Raw genomic sequence first — 16,202 nt, 5'->3', positions numbered from 1 at the left:
ATGGGCGCCGAGCGGCGGTTGTGCGACACTGAAAGGCCCCACCAGCACAGAGAGCACGCGATAAGTAGTACCACACGGTCTTATTCAGGCCATCCCACGTCTTGGCAGTATTACTACCAACACCAACTCGTGACGCTGCCGTCGGTCCGGACTTGGTTCTCTATTCCCTTTGTATCATCAGAATCGCTGGATAATGTCCGTCTTACTCGTGCATCCCACTGCCTTGCTGTCTCGGGATGAATCCTGCTGCGCTTCAGTGTAGTCTTCAAATCGACAACCACTTGTTTGATCTATGTCCCCTCGTCGCGTCGCATCCTGGACCGCTGACGATTTCTTTGGACGAAGAGACGCCTCCGACGCGCACAAGGAACACTTACAGTATCAGCCTTAACGGCCCTTTGAAACGAGACGGAACTTTACCAGCGGAACTTCAGGTATCACTTGCTTACTTTACCGGGGAAACTCGCGTCCTGATTATCTATGAGTGTCCTGACGGAACTTGGATATGTCTGACCGGTCGGTTCTTTGTTCAACCGTAGATAATGGAACTCACCATGATGTAGTGACCAATGCACGGCCAAACCGACCTTCGGAGCCCATCCGCGTCACAAATGTAATACCTATAGCAGTCGATCCGAATCTCAATCCCACAGTCAAGTTTGGAGCAAAGGCGAAGTTAGATGACTATCACGGTAGGTTTCCATGGCAAAATGAAGCGCGGTTTATATCTAAAAGTGTTTTTAGCGCCATTACAAGTGACACTTCACGGCGGCTCGTACACAAGTAGGAATGTGAAGCAGAAGGCTACGTTTCAGTTTGTGTGTGACCACGATGCAGAAGAGGTAAGTCAAATAGCGGTATAGTTCTGCTAGCATACTCAACCAAACCAGCCAACTGAACCCGAATTCACGTGGTCCTTCAATGGCACACACGCGTTTACATGGAAATCTAAACACGCCTGCTCGACCATAGTCTCAGGATCTCCAACTAGTCCATCCGAACCCGACCTCGATCCTCCTGCCGACCCCCCAAAGGATCCTGACCTCATCGACGAGGACCCCGTTCATGAAACAAGACTTCTTCCGCTATTCCTCGTATTCATCGCTATTTCGTGAGTCTAATGCCGGTTCCCTTGGTGCCCAGACGCTAACTCTGATAGGTCTTTTATCATCATCCGCGTTATTTACCCAATGAGTCGTCGACGCGTGCGTCATACCAAGTTTAGACCATCCTCTTCGCGGCTGTTGGAATGGGCACAACAAGCGGGATTTAGTGATGATGTATACTCTGATGCCGAGTCGAATGAGCTGAATTCTGATGAAGAGATACCACTGACACTTCGTATGTATGGAAGTGCTCCTAACACGGGAGTCGTTTACGGGAGTACGAGCAAGTAGCGGACTTGTGTGTGTGTGCATTACTTATTTTATGATTTCAGAAGAACTGCTTTGTCTGTCATCTATTAACATGAAGAAGACTCTAATGAAAATCCGTCGATTCGCCCGCCGTTTCGTGCTTCCATCGAACTTCATAGCCTCGTGCGGCATTAATTTGCATTAATACAGGCATTTTCTTCGATTCACGTTCGCAGAAATGGAATTGTAGTTGGCTGATGATCCCAGGACCAACGGATCGTTTGTATCCACATGAATTCTTCTACTGGAGAACCTCCGACGACATGCTTCTTCACGATGATCCCCAACTTTATTCAAAAGTCCTGAATGAGAAGGATGCATGCTACTTGTAGAAAGACCTGAACCTTTGACAGAAACGCGGACGGCGAGGAAAAGTTCCCGATGACACTAACCCGCTTTTCTCTCAGGGTTCTGTCTTCCTTTTTCCCTTGTGTTTGTTTTCTGGTCCCGACATTTCTATTTCTACGAAAGAGTACATGTAACGTCTCCAAAATAAATTGATCCAGGAATAGCCACCCTAATCCTTCTTTCTTCTCATAGGCAGGCACGCGCCGCTTTTCTGCAGCATCGTTCTTCGTCGGACGTAGAAACAACCTTCAACCGTCGTTTGCATTATATTGATCCGGCGCGGATTATTGACCGGGAATGGTGGCTACTTGTCCAGTATGGATGCGAGGGAAAGGACTCGGAAAGGCCTTTAATCTCCTCTTCGCAGCACTTGGGATCAGGAATACGGCTTGGATCCAGGGGGCCTGCAAGACCCAGGTTTCCCAATTGGTTTTTGCTCGTATTCCTCGGATTTGGAGTTGGCGCGTCGAACAAAGACTTGGCGCGTATACCGTTTGGAATGGATACCCCCAAGTTTGTCGAGTTTCTGGATTCTAGCTCGAGTGGCACGACTTGTGTGTGTGTGTCAAATGCGAGTGTTAACGTTCAAGTCCAATGTAAAACCGGTACGAATGAACACGAAAGGAATAATCTATTACGACAAGTTGGCCCTGATTGAGTGCGGTTGGTAGGTGGAGGACGTTTACCCAGTCTAACGTACTTGTTCTATGGATGGTACTCTGAACCTAGGAATTTGAATTGGTTTTGAAGGAAGTCTCCGTGGAGAAAGTTTTCGGATACTATGCAGAAGTATGTCTCCTCATCTGCCTGCCGTTCCTGCGTAAAAAACTGACTGTCTATCTACTGCGTCGAGTCGGATTCTTATGCAAGCCTACCAGCTGTCATGCCGATTTACCAGGTTGTTCCGTGAGTAACGTGGTCTAGAAAGAGTGAAGGGGGGCAGAATCGCGGGTACTCATCGCGTCCGCTGTTCCCTCGAGTGCATTCTGACTGTCTGAATTGAGAGGCCGACCATCTTTCATCCGCCAACCTAGGGTGATTGGGGATACGCGCTGAAGGATTTGAACTGTATAGATGTCAAGGGCCAGGGGTGGATCTTGCAATTGGGCGTACTGTACTTACTATCTTAGATTATGCCATGCCTGCCTGCCATTCACGGGGTTCTGACACGTCGGGGCCGACTGCATTTGTATCCTGGGAAGAAAATGATTTTTGTAAGTTGGCAATTGAATGAATCCCTGAAGATCTGTGGAGAGAATTAATTATTCTTTTCAAGGTGAGTATTTGCCGGTAATCAAGTATAGTTCAAGTGCTGTTGTTCAGGGGGAGAGAGGCAAATGGGGGATAGCGGGGGATGCCGATCAAAGTGTCTTCTATATTTTCTAATCGCCTTCAAGTTGATGGGAATTCTAGCTTTCCCATTTACTGTATTAACGATACCCACGAACCCAATGACACGACAACCACCCGGGATCTCCGCTATAATCGCCTCTATCATTCTCTTATCCTCGCACCCTAACTCCTCGGCTGCAATGTTATAAGAACCGTATTCCCTTACAGCCATTTGCATACTCCCCATGGGTGACCTTCACCGTGCTTGGTCAGGTATACTCTTTTGTTTTTTTATTCTTAACATATCTCATTATCTTCTTCAGTGTATGGAAACGAGACGACCGCCAACGCAAGATCGACGCCCTCCCAGTCACGTACAATGACCCACTGAGCCCTGCAGAAGAGAAAATCCACTGCTCTTCCATTGGCAACGCTCGTTACTCAATGTCGATCCGGTCTCTTGAACCCTGCGGACGTCATGCAGGTGTACGCAAAGAAGATGCTCGTCGCACAGAAAGAATCCAACTGCATCACTGATATCATGGTCAATCATGCCCTCGAATCACCGTCTCTCGCCCACTGTGATTCCGATACTCGTACCTCAGATTCACGGCCCCTCCTTGGTGTTCCTGTTAGCGTCAAAGGTAAAACGCGTCCTCTTTCTTTTTTCCGGCCAAGTCTTTTGACCCCGTCTGTACAGACTCTTTCGACATCGAGGGTCACGATACGACCATCGGTCTCGCTCGGTTTTCAAACAGACCCGCCCAGACTTCAGCTCCCATTGTCCGACTCCTTCGAGATGCCGGCGCGCTCATTCACGTCAAGACTACCGTGCCTACTGCTTTGTTTTCGATGGAAACAGAGTCAGATCTCTTCGGTCGAACAACCAACCCGTACAAGGCTACTCATGGCGTTGGTGCCTCTACCGGTGGCGGTGGCGCCCTCGTAGCCTGGGGCGGGAGCATGGTTGAAGTCGGAAGTGACGTCGCAGGTAGCGTTCGGATCCCCGCTCATACCTGCGGAATATGGAGCATGAAAGGCAGCGTCGGCCGCTTCCCAGTTTTAGGCAACATGTCGCCGATGACAGGGCTCGAAGCCGTACCTATTTTAACAGGGCCACTAGCAAACAGCTTGGACAACCTAGAGGAGTTCTACAAGCGGGTCATTGACATGGAGCCCTGGACGTATGACCATACGGTTGCTTTACTTTTTCCGTCCTAGTTTCGGCGGTATCGCTTACGAGATTATCCTAGTGCGTTCCACTCAAGTGGCGTCCATTAAACTTATTGGAAGAAGGACGAAAGCTGAAATGGGGTGTCATTTGGTCCGACAGTACGTGAATTACACTCGTACTCCCATCCCTCGTGACATTGTTGATTTTTAGATACAATACCCCCAACACCTGCCTGTAAACGTGCATTAGCCACCGTTGTCGGAGCTCTGAAAGCAGATGGTCACGAAGTCGTGGATTTGTAGGTTCTTTGACTCTTTTAACACCATCCGTCCACTGACACTTTGGTTAGCTCACCGCCAATTGTGGAAGTATTGGGCGTTGGTTATCAAATAGTATTCGCAGACGGAGGTAAACTATACCCTGCTAAACCTTAAAGATTCCGTTTTTGATTGACACATGTGCAAAGGTCGTCAAATCCGCAACGTTCTTCTTCCCGGCGAAACCCTCAATGCGGCTTTGGTTTCTGTCCTCAAACATGTTAGTCGCTCACGTTTCGGGAGAACCATCCGAAGATTGTGGTCGTTTATCACTGGAAACTCGGAAGTCGGGTACCCGGATATCTTGAAAGAGAAGAACATTGTCGAGGAACGCCAACTTATCGTTCAACGCGACGAGTTGCGGCAGCAGTGGCACGACAAGTGGAAGAACGAGGGTCTAGACTTTGTCCTTACGGTTACTTTCCCTTTTCCCGCGCTGGAAAATGGTGATGGCGAGAAAGCCTCTCTGATGAGCGCCAGCTACACGTTCCTGTTCAATTTGGTACATCAATTTCCTCCCGTTTCCGCTCAAGCTAACCGATTTTTTTTTTCGCAAGCTGGACTATTCGGCGGGCGTCCTTCCGGTTACGAACGTGCGGAAGGACCTTGATTCCCTCCCTGTGGATTTTAAATCGACTTCAATGTATCAATCACTGTCTGCTCCCGCCCGCCAAGCGTGGTCAACGTACGATGCGGAGAAGATGGACGGTCTGCCCCTGAGCGTCCAGGTGGTAGGTCGCCGGTTCGAAGAAGAGAAGGTATTTGCAGGGATGAGGGTCATCGAAGCTGCGCTGAAGAAGAAGAATGTGATATTTATTGGTAAGAAGGACGCTGTTTAGGTGCCTCTTTGCCGTTCTGTTATTATTTCGTTAACTTTATGTTCCGGCGGCGTTCGTTATAACTTTATATTTCGTGGCAAAATTAGTAGTGTAGGCTCCTCTTAACTGCCCTGTAAAACTTCAGTTTAATGGACTTGTATGTACCTTTTTAACTCCACTTTACTTGAATACTGCACGGACATTGTTGTTACGGATGTTGTATCCAAAGCCTTACCACCATTACTGTAATCCTTTGACAGTTGGACAGATAAATTAGATACTAGGCGGCTTTCAGCCATTTGATTGACATACTCGAACATATCCTGCCGTCATAGAATATCAAAACTCCCTACTGAGCTAGTAAACATGGAGTACGAAAAGAAAGTGACGTGTGAACAAGTTCCCGCAATCAAACATCACTCTAGACCACAATCGCCAATCCATACAGATTCAACGGTCTCTCATCTTTACTTCCGGGTCGACTACCCACCGCGTCCAACCTCTCTAATACCCTGATGCCATCTTCATCTCCGTCTTTTACTCGCCCAAATATGACGTACTTCCCTGCAGAGATGTTGGGTCTAGCCGTAGTGGAGAGCGAGGAAAGATCGCACCTTTAAGCTTAGCCAAGGCCTTCTCATCTGTAGATAGGACGATGAAGAACTGAGAAGAGTTGACAGGGTTTTTGCCTCCCGAGTTCGCCATTGCAAGACTACCGCGCGATGGAGTTGTTTGAAGACCGGCTTTTTCGCAGGCAAATTTGGGGCCATAGATCGACTAGGTAGGTATTGAAAGAGTCAGAAAGGCAGAAGGGGTGATAATAGGTAGACGCACCTCTCCGCCGCTGCCGTCGCCTCGGGTTACATCTCCTCCCTGGGCGACGAATCCTTGCACGACGCGATGAATTGGGCATCCAGCATAGTGAAGCTTCTTGTTGGGCGCATTCTTGCAGAAGCCTTTGTCCCCAGTGCACAGCGAAATGAAGTTCTGCCGTGTTTTGGCTAGGCCTGGTGATGGATCCAGCTCGAACCTCAGTCCGGCCTGCGAGGAGGGGCACTGGTGGTGTAAAGCGCAAGGGTTCGGGCGATTTCTAACAACTCATCACCATAGATTCAAAGCCGTCGTGGCAGGATGTACATGTAGGTCTCGAAGGATATCTTGTTGTTCTTCCGATAGTTCCTCTGGTGTCGGCGGAAAGTCAAAGGTAGAGGCGTGCTTGGAGAGCAGAGCAGAAGTAGCTTGGTACTGGGCGTTGTCGTCGTTGTATCGCTGAGCGTCGCCAATGTTGATGTCGAGATAGCATGTGTTCGACATTATGGTCGATAAGAGACCGTAATTTCCAACTATTGATTTACGTTGACTACGACTTGCCTTGTACTTGTACTTGTTTCCTTCATCCTGGTATAGTCTTGTGTTTGTACTTTGCTCTGTATCCGACGATCTCTTGTACTTACTGCCTATCAGTCCCTGATTTGTTGCTCTTCTCCCTCTCGCCTTGTATTTTTCTTTAATTTAATGCTCATTATGATCTTGCTTGATCCAAGTTCACCAATCTCCATAATGCTCCTGTCCGATATCGTCCAGCCTTTGGTCTCGCGCCTGAAAGGTTCAAAACGTTCACGTCTCATTCATGCTCTCCCTCCTGAAATTCTTCTCGAGCACATTTTCCCTCTTTTGCCTCTTCATAATCTTCTTGCTCTACGATCGGTACGTTCTTGTTAATATTCATCGATCAATGTCCTCATTTTATTTACTATAGGTAGACAAAAGATTCTTCTACATCACTCATGATTTTGTCGTCTGGAGGCGCATGTTCAAAAGAAGCCACCTCCCTCTCCCCCTTATTCACCCTCCCTTTCAGTATACTCCTGCCAGAGATCACCATGTCGAAAGAGCTTTTATACGCGCGTGTTCACTGGAGAAGAACTGGAGAATAGAACCGTGCATCTTAAAAGCCTACATTCTGGAGACACCCGGCGACAAAGTTCTCGAGGTAGCTCTTCTTCCTGGGGGCAAGTACCTCGTCGCATCTATGGCCGACGTGAAGAATTATCAGTACTATCTGGCCGTTTTTGATGCCGACGAAACGCCTGAGACTAGAAATAATCTGTTAGCAAAGATCATTTTGCCTAGCAGAGCTTATCAACTACGGGCTAGGTTTATGCACTACCAAGGGGAGCAACGCATCATAGTATTCTATGTTCGACGAGGCTTCCCGTCGGGGGCGTTGTACAGGTCTGTTTAGAGTCGTCTTTGCATGATTATAAATATTAATTCTATTCCTTTAGCCAAGATCCGTCGACGCTGAGCTATGATGTCAATGACCTTGAGCACCCTCTGTCGTACGATTGCGTTTGTACTTCTGTGGCGCTAGGCTCCTTGGCGTACCTTTCGGATCCTGATAAAGACAACACTTCAACCAGTTTTCGAGAGCACGCCAAATCGCTCCCTAGTCCTTTCCAGTGGAACAGCACCGTCTGCTTTGGCGAAATACGGCCGGAGCGTTCTTACCTATGTCAGTACCTCGGTGCACCCTGCGCTGCTGTGTGCCACAGAAACCGGGTCGTCGTCATCAACTTTAACACCCAACGCACGACGCACATCATATGCCCGGATATCGGGCCTAACCCAGTCAGTAATATCTATGGTACTATTATTCCAGTCCCCCTAACCTTTTACTCGTAGAGGATGCTCGCACTCAGAATGCTCCCTGATCAGGCCCATATTCTAGTTGTGCGGGCTGATGCTCACGGGGGTTCTATCGAGCTCTATCCTATACCTCAAGTCTCTGTACAGCATACCACATTCCCTTTGCAGCAGCGCATTACTCGCCTCTCGACTAGCGGAATCGACGCCGCATACATCTCCGACATGTACATGCCCAAGAACGCCAACGGTACTCCTTGGACAAATTCTCCTCCATGTATAACTCCCCCAATCTCCATCTACTTGACGCATTTCGATGGTGTTATCGGCACATTTAATCTGCAGCTGCACCAAAATATCAAAACGGAGTCGATGGAGTACAATTTGTACGAGGGCACCACGCTCAGGACGGTACGGATTCCACCTGCTGGTCGTCCCAATGTTCTTCCTGGGGCGTATCGCCCTGTTGTGTACTACACGGACTGGTTCGACCGCACAGAAGCGCCTAAGATTTCGTCCTGGTGGCGGGGATACAATAGAGCAAACATGGATTACGCTGAAGGTCTTTTCAAAGCCCCTCAGGCTACCCATTACCCACCGAGGGAATGGGAAGCATTATATTCGTTGACCCAGAATTATTTAAAGGAAGAGCTGGAGAACGGCGCGCAGAGCTTGTCATGGGATGAAGGCTCTGGGAGAATGTGTATTAGCTCGTTATAAGCCGTCGGACTGGTTGTTTGGTACGTTGCTGATTCTGGATTTTGGGAAGTACATGGCATATCATATCAGAAAAGAGCTCAGAGATTCTTTAACTGCAGGGAGGATCTCATAATCGTGTATACTTTGTACAATAAGGAGCGTAAAAATGTACTCGTGTAAAGTATGGACTACTATGAATGCATAGGTGTACTTGAACAGCGCCTAGAAGGGTTTAGCTCCCTGACACCAGTACCGACAGCAGCCTCGAATGCATCCTGTATGTTTTCGTACCACACATCTGATTCATCATCAGTCGTGTCTTCTACTGAGTTGAAATTGACCGTTGAAGAGCGTTTGACGCGGGACACCAAACTGGCAATAAGCTCGTCCGTAGTACCAGTAAATCTAGGTCTACGGGGTGGCGGCGTAGGGGTTCCAAGATCCATGACTCTTTTCTTCAAAGCTCGGGGTGCGGGGGGTGGGCTCAACCTTTCCCGAGGCATGATTGGTGTCGAGGGGAAGGCAACGGCGGATGATGATGATGAGATGGGATCAGGGGGGATGGCCTGGGTAGGCTTGATGTCGCTCCGCTTGCACAGGAGCCTAAAGTCCTTCTTAGACCAGGAAGAACCATTGAGGCCCTGTCGGTGGGAAAATCGCTCTCGTCGCCTCTTGGTGTACTTCTTGGAAGCTAGCTTCACGTTGGGAACCGGCGTCTCTGGGGTCTCTGGGAAGTGAACGCTTTCTTCGACAAGGGAGGTTGATCGCGAGCTGGAAAGACATGATCAAGGCGAGAGGGATGTTGGGAGAGCCAGGGTGCTGAACGAGTGAGGAGTTCTCCGACGGTATCTCAGCATTTTATACTTCCAGATACAGCGGTCTTGTCTTTGCCAGCATCACTTGCGGCAGACTCGGAAGCCAAAGCGCTGGTCAAGGAAGGTCAAGGCAAGTCAAAGCACGCCCCTAGATACAAGAAAGTTGACGTCAAGGTAAATAAAGCGCCATCCCAACCGGCTTAGTATCTATTGTCGCAGTGGCCATGTCCGGAGGAAGACAAAAAGGATACAGTGGCTCGTCCTCGGCAATCGCTTTTCAACCTGTTTCCGATGTCCCTCTCTTTCTTTTGTTGCCAATAGCTGGATTTCTACACTAGAAATGGTTGCAAGTAGCGGTCTGTGATTATGACAGCTCTAGTTAAAATTTATTGAGCGGCGGTATTGGGACCGGAGTCGATCTTATGAAGGTGACGTGATGAAGACGCGAAAGCTATGAGATTTCAGGAATCGTCTTGGTTCTGAAACTGGGATCGCGATAACCCAGAGGACGCGAGGAGTCGGTCCGGGAACTTGGAAATCCCGAGTTCCGTGGAACCTCTACTCGAGAATCCTTTCCGGATACTTGGTACGCGGATTCTAAGTGTGTATCTAGCCTGGATTAGCGGGATTCTTTGCCAAGCCAGTTCTTAACGAAATATATATTACAAGAGTGGTGATATATTCATACAAGACGAAATATGACTAGGACTGCTGAGTGGTCCATATACATTGTGAGTAGATGACAAAATAAAAAGAAACCAAAAATGCTACATAGATTGTGTCGTTCGTTCACTGATGCGCCCCAAAACTTACAAGTAAATCTCACCCAAACATCCCTGCGGGACCATTGAACTTGGTCAGTAAATCATTCAATCCCCTGACCACCTCACCGGCCCCTTCTCTGATCCTGTCCCTATCGTCCTCTGCGACCCGAGGCATCAGCCTTTCAAAGCGATCCGGATGCCACCTTCGAATCTGCTCCTTAATCTTGTCCTTATCCCCTTTGCCATTATCATTTGGAAAATGCGGATTAAGCACATACGCATGTATCGCACCAGCATTTATATCCGCAACGTCCTTTGGCTTCTTAATCATCGGCCAAGGGAACGCATCCCAAATAACATTCTCGATCTCTCCTTTAGTCAGCTTCTGCCACTGACTTTCATGTGACTGGAACAGCCGAACCACCTCCTCCTTTGACATGATCCTGCCTGCCTCTTTCGCCTGTCGCTCCCGCTCAAGCCGTTCCTGCTCCGCACGGAATTTCTCTTGTTGTGCTCGTGCCTGCTCCTCCTGTCTCCGCCGCCACTCAGCATCAGAAACTGGAGTCTGAGGTGTACCAGAAGGTGTCGAAGGAGGCTGATGCTGCGAATACGACGAAGAGCCTGATCTCGGTTTATATCCTGGTGTCGAGGAAGAGGTCGACGTCCTGTTGGAACTAGGCGTAGTCTGCTTCCATCCAGAGGTTGGATTAGAGGCAGTCGAAGAAGAACTCCAAGCCGAAGATGACGATGAGGCAGATGTACTCGAACCCCATCCACTGGCAGAGCGGGCTTTAGTGTCCTCGGAAGTCCAGCTATCTTGTCGTTTCCTTCGAATTTCTTCTTCACGGCGCTGGAAATTTGCTTGCTGCTGCTTGGCTTCCTCTTCCTTTCGCCGAGCGCGTGCCTGTTCCGCCTGAAACTCCTCCAGTTTTCTTTTGTCCTCCGCCTTTCTCCTCTCCTCCGCCTTTCTATTCTCCTCCGCCTTTCTTCTCTCTGCCTCCAGTCTAATCTTGTTAGCCCGTTCCTTCTCCTTCCACGACTCCTCGTTCTGCTCTCGTTGCATACGTTCCGCCAGTTCTTTGTCTTTCCGTATCTGTTCCCTTTCTCTTGCCTTCGCAGCCTCCGCTTCAAGCCTTTCCTGCTCTGCTTTCTGTCTCGCTTCAGCTTCTTTTCTTTCCAATTCTTCCCGCCTCCGCTTCAGATCTTCCGCTTCCTTCTTCATAATCTCCTCTTCTCTCCTCTTCAGGTCTTCCTCCTTTCTCTTCAATTCGGCTTCTTGAGCTTCCCTTTCTCTCTTCTCCAGCTCTTGTTCGCGCTGCCTCAAAGCTTCTTCACGCTCCCTCAACATAGCGGCTCTCTTCTCCGTTTCAGCCTCAATCCTTCTCGCCTCCTCTGCTTTCTTTTCTGCCTCTTCCTCCATCCTCTTTGCTTCCTCTGCCTTACGCTGCGCCTCCTCCGCCTTGCGCCTGGTTTCCAACTCATTACGCTTGTTTTCCTCTTCTTTCCTCTTCACCTCTTCCTTCCTATGTTCTTCCTCCCACCATGACATCTCCTCTCTCTGAGTGGTTTCCTCCCTGGGTGCCTCTCGCCTCAGTGAGCGTTTTGTTGTGCGTATTGCTTGATTTGGTGCTGCTTCCTGTTGGTGCACATCGTCCTGGGCCATTCCTTCCCTCGCAATTGCCACTCTATCACGCGATCTCCGTATTGCCTCATCATCCTCCGATAAGCTCTCTGAATCGTCGTCATTGGGCTCCGCCGGGAGTTTCTCATTTTCCCAGAGTTTCCAGGCCGGTGGGTCACCTCCAGACGAATACGGATTTCGGCACTTGAGATGGTGGAAAAGGCTGGTGTTGAAGATACGAGGAGGTCTGCGGCGAATAGTATGAATACGGCACTGTTTGAGAGTGAGAAGGGGACTGTAATGTATGTCGAGAACGATATGCATCTAATCCATCAACAGGTACTGGCGCTGGCGGAAACTCTGGTATCCGAGGATGGGGATGGTGATTAGGATTGTTATGGGAGAACGTCATGGAAGGTTGACGGCTAAGATGGACATAAGCACGATCAACGTGAAGCCACAAGGTATACTCACCTCAAGGAAGAGGAAGATGTGTTGACCGAAGGTTGGCGACTGGACAGGTATAAAATGACTAAAGGTTACGTAGAAAGTAAGAACGGATATGCTTACTACGACGAAGACGCGTCGAGAGAAGGCTGGCGACTAGAATTAATGAGCCTTGGTAAATGAATGGACCCGACCTTTAAACTCACTACAAAGAATATCCGTCAGACGAGGATGACGCCTGACGACTATACTAGATTAAAAGGGTCGCTACCTAGAAGGAAGGCGACTCACAGAGTGGCTGGAGGGCGAGATGACGTTATACTACTCGGACGCGACGTTGTCAATAGGCTTGGAGGATAGGCAGGTTTCGTAGCCATGGGCGGGGTAGGAGGCCGTCCCACATCCTGATTCACGGAAACGGATCGTGGCGCAGGTGATGGTGGCTGGTCGTTCTCGACCTCTTCCTTCCCCTTCGCTCTGTTATGGGATGCCCACGATTGATCCGCCTCATCAATACGAGCTCTCTCCCGCTCCGCATTCTCATGAACGTGTATAGGGACAGAATGTCGAGTGGCTGCCGATTGATCCTTTGAATCAACGTGCTCGGGAATGGGACGCCTGTTGTTCTCTGGAATGGACCCTGATGGCCGCGTGTACGAAGGCGGCAGCCGGCTATCTCTGTCTGGATGTTTCCGGTTCTCCAGAGTAGAAACAGACGACCGAGAGGTCTGAGGTGGCGACGTCCGGCTTTCAGAATGATCGTACTCGGTAGTTGCATGTTTCGGAATCTCAGGAAGGGGAGACGTCTTCGATACGTACGACGACGATGGCCTGCTGTCCGTGTTGCTGGGTGGTTTCTGAGCCTCCGGAATGGGGGCAGACGGCTTGAATGTCTGTGACGGCGACCTACCTATACTGGTCTGGCTTGTGCGGCGCCCAAGAGGCATCGGTTTGTCCTCAGCAGCGGATTTCGGTGGTATCCACACCTCTGGATTCTTGGACACCGAGTTTCCGGGTGTTCCTGATGTCGATGACCGTCTCTGTGGGGTGGGTATGGGTATGGGCGAAGGGCGAGTAGCTGTAGAGGTAGGCGTAGGCGTAGGCATAGTAATGGTAGTATGCTGGTGCGAATCAGGTAAACGATCCGGTACTGTCGACTCTCTGTCTCTTCCTTTCGGATACACATTTGATTCTGCTCCGGCACTGCCTGTTCTTTGTCTACGAATGCCGCTCATAATCGCCTGCTGTTCGCTCTCTAGGTCTTCTTTCCATGCAGTCCGTATTTCAAGCCCTGCGGCCCACCGTCTCTGCTCTCTTTCCTTCTCAACCTCAACTTTGAAGCTCTGGGTTGCGAAGCTCTTGATCTGGCGTTCGCTGGCCTGATACTCGTCGATCAACTTCTTCTTCTGCACAGGGTCGATGTCATCTCCAAGGCTCTGAAGGTCAGCCTCGAGCTTCTGCTTGGCTTGGAGTAGCATGTCTTTGAAGGCGATAGAGAGCGTTTCCTTGAGGTCGGCTTTCCATTGGTCGTCTGGTTCGTACAAGTCTGGGTGTGCTGAGAATTCCGAGGTCACGGTACCCGTAGACATGAGGGATTGGTAGGAGAATGAAGGTTAGAAGAGCGAAGGAAGTGGCTGCATACGACTGTAAGGAATCAGAAATTAGGGCATGACTACACGTGTAGATGGCTCACTGCTTCCACGAAACTCGAAATCTGTAATATTTGGTACAATGTGACGCCTGTGTATCTTGAAGAACCGGTCATTCAGTTAGATCGCATTTCATTTGCAGCACGTGTAAACACTTACGACGGCAATGGAAGAGAGGTCACCTATAAGACCGAGCACAGTGCCTTACTAGCCTTTCCAGTGACAGGAAATCTAGAATGGGTACTCAGTGTCACCATCATTGCACATTTATTGAAGCCGCACCTATTATCGTCGAGATCCAACGCGACTGTTGCGAGGCAATCGTGAACAATCAGAACTATTTACACGATACCAGCTAAGCAGATTTGTACCGTAGAATGTCCTGATGGCCGAATATCCAGGATATTGTCTGTATAGCGAAGTGGAGATACAAGGCACAAGTGTTGAGGACCCTGTGTATGCACCTGCTCATCCAATCAGAAACTGCGAAGACGCGATATAGGCTGGATTATGGTGCTGACCGTCAGATATGCAGGTAATTGGAGAGACGAAATCACGGAATTCGGCCTTTGGTCGGTCAACACATGTGGTGGTGGTAAGTATGCAGTCGTGGTGCTCGTGTTGTGCGCTGTTACTCAGAACCCTGCATCGTCGGATCATAATCCATTTTCACTCAGGCATCAAACAAGCGGGATACACAAACTCAGCGGCCTTGTAACAGTAGGGGAAAAGGAAGAGTTCATAGGCATTATCGATTCAATTCTTCTACGATCTAAAGGAAGAAAAGTGCCATATCTGAGGATGTAGATATTTGTGGCTAACAGTCGCCACGAAGGGAAATCAAGAAGCATGCCTCGGCTTGTGTATCGATGATATAAGAACCGGTGAAGCGCATCTTATCGGCCCTCGCGAGCAGACGAAAGATCATTTGCCGCACTCGGAACCGTCATAAATATGTTGGTGATGTGGCTAATGCTCTCTAAATCGTTTTAGATGTCCCAAAATGTTCTGCTGTGAAGGGCGAAACTTGATTTCGAGCATAGTGTAACGATAATGGATCAAGGCCAGGTTTTTCGGCTCTGTTGCATACCTAGATCAATCAACCGCAGTAGAAATTCGAAACGCAGAGTGTTTTGGATGGAGGAAATAGGGAACAATCTCCACGAAGTGATTGCTCAAAGACGGGGGAATACAATGGTAAAGTTCGGGTTGTGGGAAAGTTGTGGGCCATTATTAGACTCCGGAGTATAGGAAGGGGCTCAGGCAACAACGCGAAGCCGGAGAGATAGAAGACAGGTTGAAGACGAAGCTAGTATCAGACCGGTCCTCGTATACTTGAGGATCTAAAGAGTGCGTCAGCGGAAAGGGAGACCCGATGAACTGACGGAACGAGGAACGAAACGACAGGGAACGACCTTGAAGAATCTTCCGGAACACGGGAATATAGCGATTTGAATGGTATGATTCATGTAGAGATTGCGTGTCGATCAAGCTAGTGCATGCCAGGGTCTTATCGCTCGTGTCATCATCGCTCGGGTAGTAGTGAGTAATCGATTACGAGGAAAAGCGTAAAAGGTCCAGAGGGAAGGGGGGGTTTGAAACCAGGTAAAAAAGCTGGCGATTGCTGGTGCACAAGTAATAATTGGGAAACGAGGGTCTCCAAGTGGCGGTGGTCGACGCAGATCAGTCGACGACGTGAGATCATCGAGGCCAGATGATGGAGGCTCGAGAAGGCAGAAACACATGCTTCGTTGTGCGGACGCAGATGAATGGATCTGAAATGAACGGTGTTGGTGTGTAACCATGCGTTCGTACGCCTGATAACGCCTATTAACTGTTCGCGTGTTGCAGAGGAGGGAGGAAGAGCAATGGTAAAGGGTCAAGGGCATAAAACATAGATCACTGCGCAGGGGGCGGAGGGACGTGAAATGAAATACCGGTAATGAAGAAAAAACAAAGGCCCGAGTCAAGACCGAGTAAGATCCAAATGGACTCGACAAAAATGTTGACAAAAAGCCAACCCTCTGCCCTGGCCCGATTGAAGCTGGTCACATGACGTCGCTAATACTTGTCTGTCCAGGATTTTGATTCTGACTCAAACGTCCACCCAAGGCTCCCTTCCCACCCCGTTCGCTCCCTTCCAGCAGCCTGAAAACT

The 16,202-nt window shown here is 49.3% G+C and overlaps 6 protein-coding genes across 6 annotated transcripts; 3 read left to right on the top strand and 3 right to left on the bottom strand.

The window, feature by feature from the left end:
* Positions 1 to 42: 42 nt before the first annotated feature.
* Positions 43 to 1,644, top strand: EV420DRAFT_1002653 (uncharacterized protein). Its single transcript, XM_060465273.1, has 5 exons — positions 43 to 516; positions 564 to 692; positions 745 to 842; positions 891 to 1,111; positions 1,160 to 1,644. Exons 1-5 carry the CDS (start codon positions 237 to 239, stop codon positions 1,395 to 1,397), a joined length of 966 nt encoding a protein of 321 aa, XP_060325122.1. The 5' UTR covers positions 43 to 236; the 3' UTR covers positions 1,398 to 1,644.
* A 1,457-nt stretch (positions 1,645 to 3,101) lies between these two features.
* Positions 3,102 to 5,714, top strand: EV420DRAFT_1574448 (amidase signature domain-containing protein). The gene is made up of 9 exons (XM_060474417.1): positions 3,102 to 3,363; positions 3,419 to 3,469; positions 3,501 to 3,739; positions 3,796 to 4,292; positions 4,349 to 4,427; positions 4,480 to 4,567; positions 4,619 to 4,677; positions 4,736 to 5,088; positions 5,144 to 5,714. Exons 1-9 carry the CDS (start codon positions 3,341 to 3,343, stop codon positions 5,423 to 5,425), a joined length of 1,671 nt encoding a protein of 556 aa, XP_060325121.1. The 5' UTR covers positions 3,102 to 3,340; the 3' UTR covers positions 5,426 to 5,714.
* On the bottom strand, positions 5,715 to 6,734 carry EV420DRAFT_1574439 (cyclophilin-like domain-containing protein). The gene is made up of 5 exons (XM_060474416.1): positions 6,542 to 6,734; positions 6,239 to 6,460; positions 6,019 to 6,181; positions 5,895 to 5,968; positions 5,715 to 5,862 (listed from the first exon to the last, which is right to left on the bottom strand). The coding sequence occupies exons 1-5, from the start codon at positions 6,716 to 6,718 to the stop codon at positions 5,821 to 5,823; spliced, it is 678 nt and encodes a 225-aa protein (XP_060325120.1). The 5' UTR covers positions 6,719 to 6,734; the 3' UTR covers positions 5,715 to 5,820.
* Positions 6,735 to 6,798: 64 nt separating this feature from the next.
* EV420DRAFT_1002452 (uncharacterized protein) lies at positions 6,799 to 8,851 on the top strand. The gene is made up of 4 exons (XM_060465270.1): positions 6,799 to 7,111; positions 7,164 to 7,639; positions 7,693 to 8,035; positions 8,090 to 8,851. The coding sequence occupies exons 1-4, from the start codon at positions 6,920 to 6,922 to the stop codon at positions 8,768 to 8,770; spliced, it is 1,692 nt and encodes a 563-aa protein (XP_060325119.1). The 5' UTR covers positions 6,799 to 6,919; the 3' UTR covers positions 8,771 to 8,851.
* Positions 8,852 to 10,136: 1,285 nt separating this feature from the next.
* On the bottom strand, positions 10,137 to 12,449 carry EV420DRAFT_1002478 (uncharacterized protein). The gene is made up of 2 exons (XM_060465271.1): positions 12,424 to 12,449; positions 10,137 to 12,374 (listed from the first exon to the last, which is right to left on the bottom strand). The coding sequence occupies exon 2, from the start codon at positions 12,271 to 12,273 to the stop codon at positions 10,387 to 10,389; it is 1,887 nt and encodes a 628-aa protein (XP_060325118.1). The 5' UTR covers positions 12,274 to 12,374; positions 12,424 to 12,449; the 3' UTR covers positions 10,137 to 10,386.
* Positions 12,372 to 14,144, bottom strand: EV420DRAFT_1002550 (uncharacterized protein). The gene is made up of 5 exons (XM_060465272.1): positions 14,090 to 14,144; positions 12,688 to 14,040; positions 12,603 to 12,641; positions 12,424 to 12,552; positions 12,372 to 12,374 (listed from the first exon to the last, which is right to left on the bottom strand). The coding sequence occupies exons 2-4, from the start codon at positions 13,983 to 13,985 to the stop codon at positions 12,519 to 12,521; spliced, it is 1,371 nt and encodes a 456-aa protein (XP_060325117.1). The 5' UTR covers positions 13,986 to 14,040; positions 14,090 to 14,144; the 3' UTR covers positions 12,372 to 12,374; positions 12,424 to 12,518.
* Between the last annotated feature and the right edge of the window lie 2,058 nt (positions 14,145 to 16,202).

Source organism: Desarmillaria tabescens, assembly GCF_030435595.1.
Source record: "Desarmillaria tabescens strain CCBAS 213 chromosome Unknown EV420scaffold_54, whole genome shotgun sequence".
Classification (NCBI taxonomy): domain Eukaryota; kingdom Fungi; phylum Basidiomycota; class Agaricomycetes; order Agaricales; family Physalacriaceae; genus Desarmillaria; species Desarmillaria tabescens.
This window is presented reverse-complemented; position numbering and strand designations above follow the sequence as displayed.

Excerpts from the sequence above, each read along its gene's own strand:
- EV420DRAFT_1002653 (XM_060465273.1), top strand. The coding sequence starts at position 237 with ATGAATCCTGCTGCGCTTCAGTGTAGTCTTCAAATCGACAACCACTTG. Across the intron at positions 843-890 it reads GTGACCACGATGCAGAAGAG|CCAACTGAACCCGAATTCAC; the intron begins GTAAGTCAAATA and ends CAACCAAACCAG. Across the intron at positions 1,112-1,159 it reads CTCGTATTCATCGCTATTTC|GTCTTTTATCATCATCCGCG; the intron begins GTGAGTCTAATG and ends TAACTCTGATAG.
- EV420DRAFT_1574448 (XM_060474417.1), top strand. The coding sequence starts at position 3,341 with ATGGGTGACCTTCACCGTGCTTG. Across the intron at positions 3,364-3,418 it reads GGTGACCTTCACCGTGCTTG|TGTATGGAAACGAGACGACC; the intron begins GTCAGGTATACT and ends TATCTTCTTCAG. Across the intron at positions 3,740-3,795 it reads TGTTCCTGTTAGCGTCAAAG|ACTCTTTCGACATCGAGGGT; the intron begins GTAAAACGCGTC and ends CCGTCTGTACAG.
- EV420DRAFT_1574439 (XM_060474416.1), bottom strand. The coding sequence starts at position 6,718 with ATGTCGAACACATGCTATCTCGACATCAACATTGGCGACGCTCAGCGA. Across the intron at positions 5,969-6,018 it reads GGCCTTGGCTAAGCTTAAAG|GGAAGTACGTCATATTTGGG; the intron begins GTGCGATCTTTC and ends ACATCTCTGCAG. Across the intron at positions 5,863-5,894 it reads TATTAGAGAGGTTGGACGCG|ACCGTTGAATCTGTATGGAT; the intron begins GTGGGTAGTCGA and ends TAAAGATGAGAG.
- EV420DRAFT_1002452 (XM_060465270.1), top strand. The coding sequence starts at position 6,920 with ATGCTCATTATGATCTTGCTTGATCCAAGTTCACCAATCTCCATAATG. Across the intron at positions 7,112-7,163 it reads ATCTTCTTGCTCTACGATCG|GTAGACAAAAGATTCTTCTA; the intron begins GTACGTTCTTGT and ends TATTTACTATAG. Across the intron at positions 7,640-7,692 it reads CCGTCGGGGGCGTTGTACAG|CCAAGATCCGTCGACGCTGA; the intron begins GTCTGTTTAGAG and ends CTATTCCTTTAG.
- EV420DRAFT_1002478 (XM_060465271.1), bottom strand. The coding sequence starts at position 12,273 with ATGCATATCGTTCTCGACATACATTACAGTCCCCTTCTCACTCTCAAA.
- EV420DRAFT_1002550 (XM_060465272.1), bottom strand. The coding sequence starts at position 13,985 with ATGTCTACGGGTACCGTGACCTCGGAATTCTCAGCACACCCAGACTTG. Across the intron at positions 12,642-12,687 it reads TCTCGCCCTCCAGCCACTCT|TCGTCAGGCGTCATCCTCGT; the intron begins GTGAGTCGCCTT and ends AATCTAGTATAG. Across the intron at positions 12,553-12,602 it reads TCTGACGGATATTCTTTGTA|TCGCCAGCCTTCTCTCGACG; the intron begins GTGAGTTTAAAG and ends CATTAATTCTAG.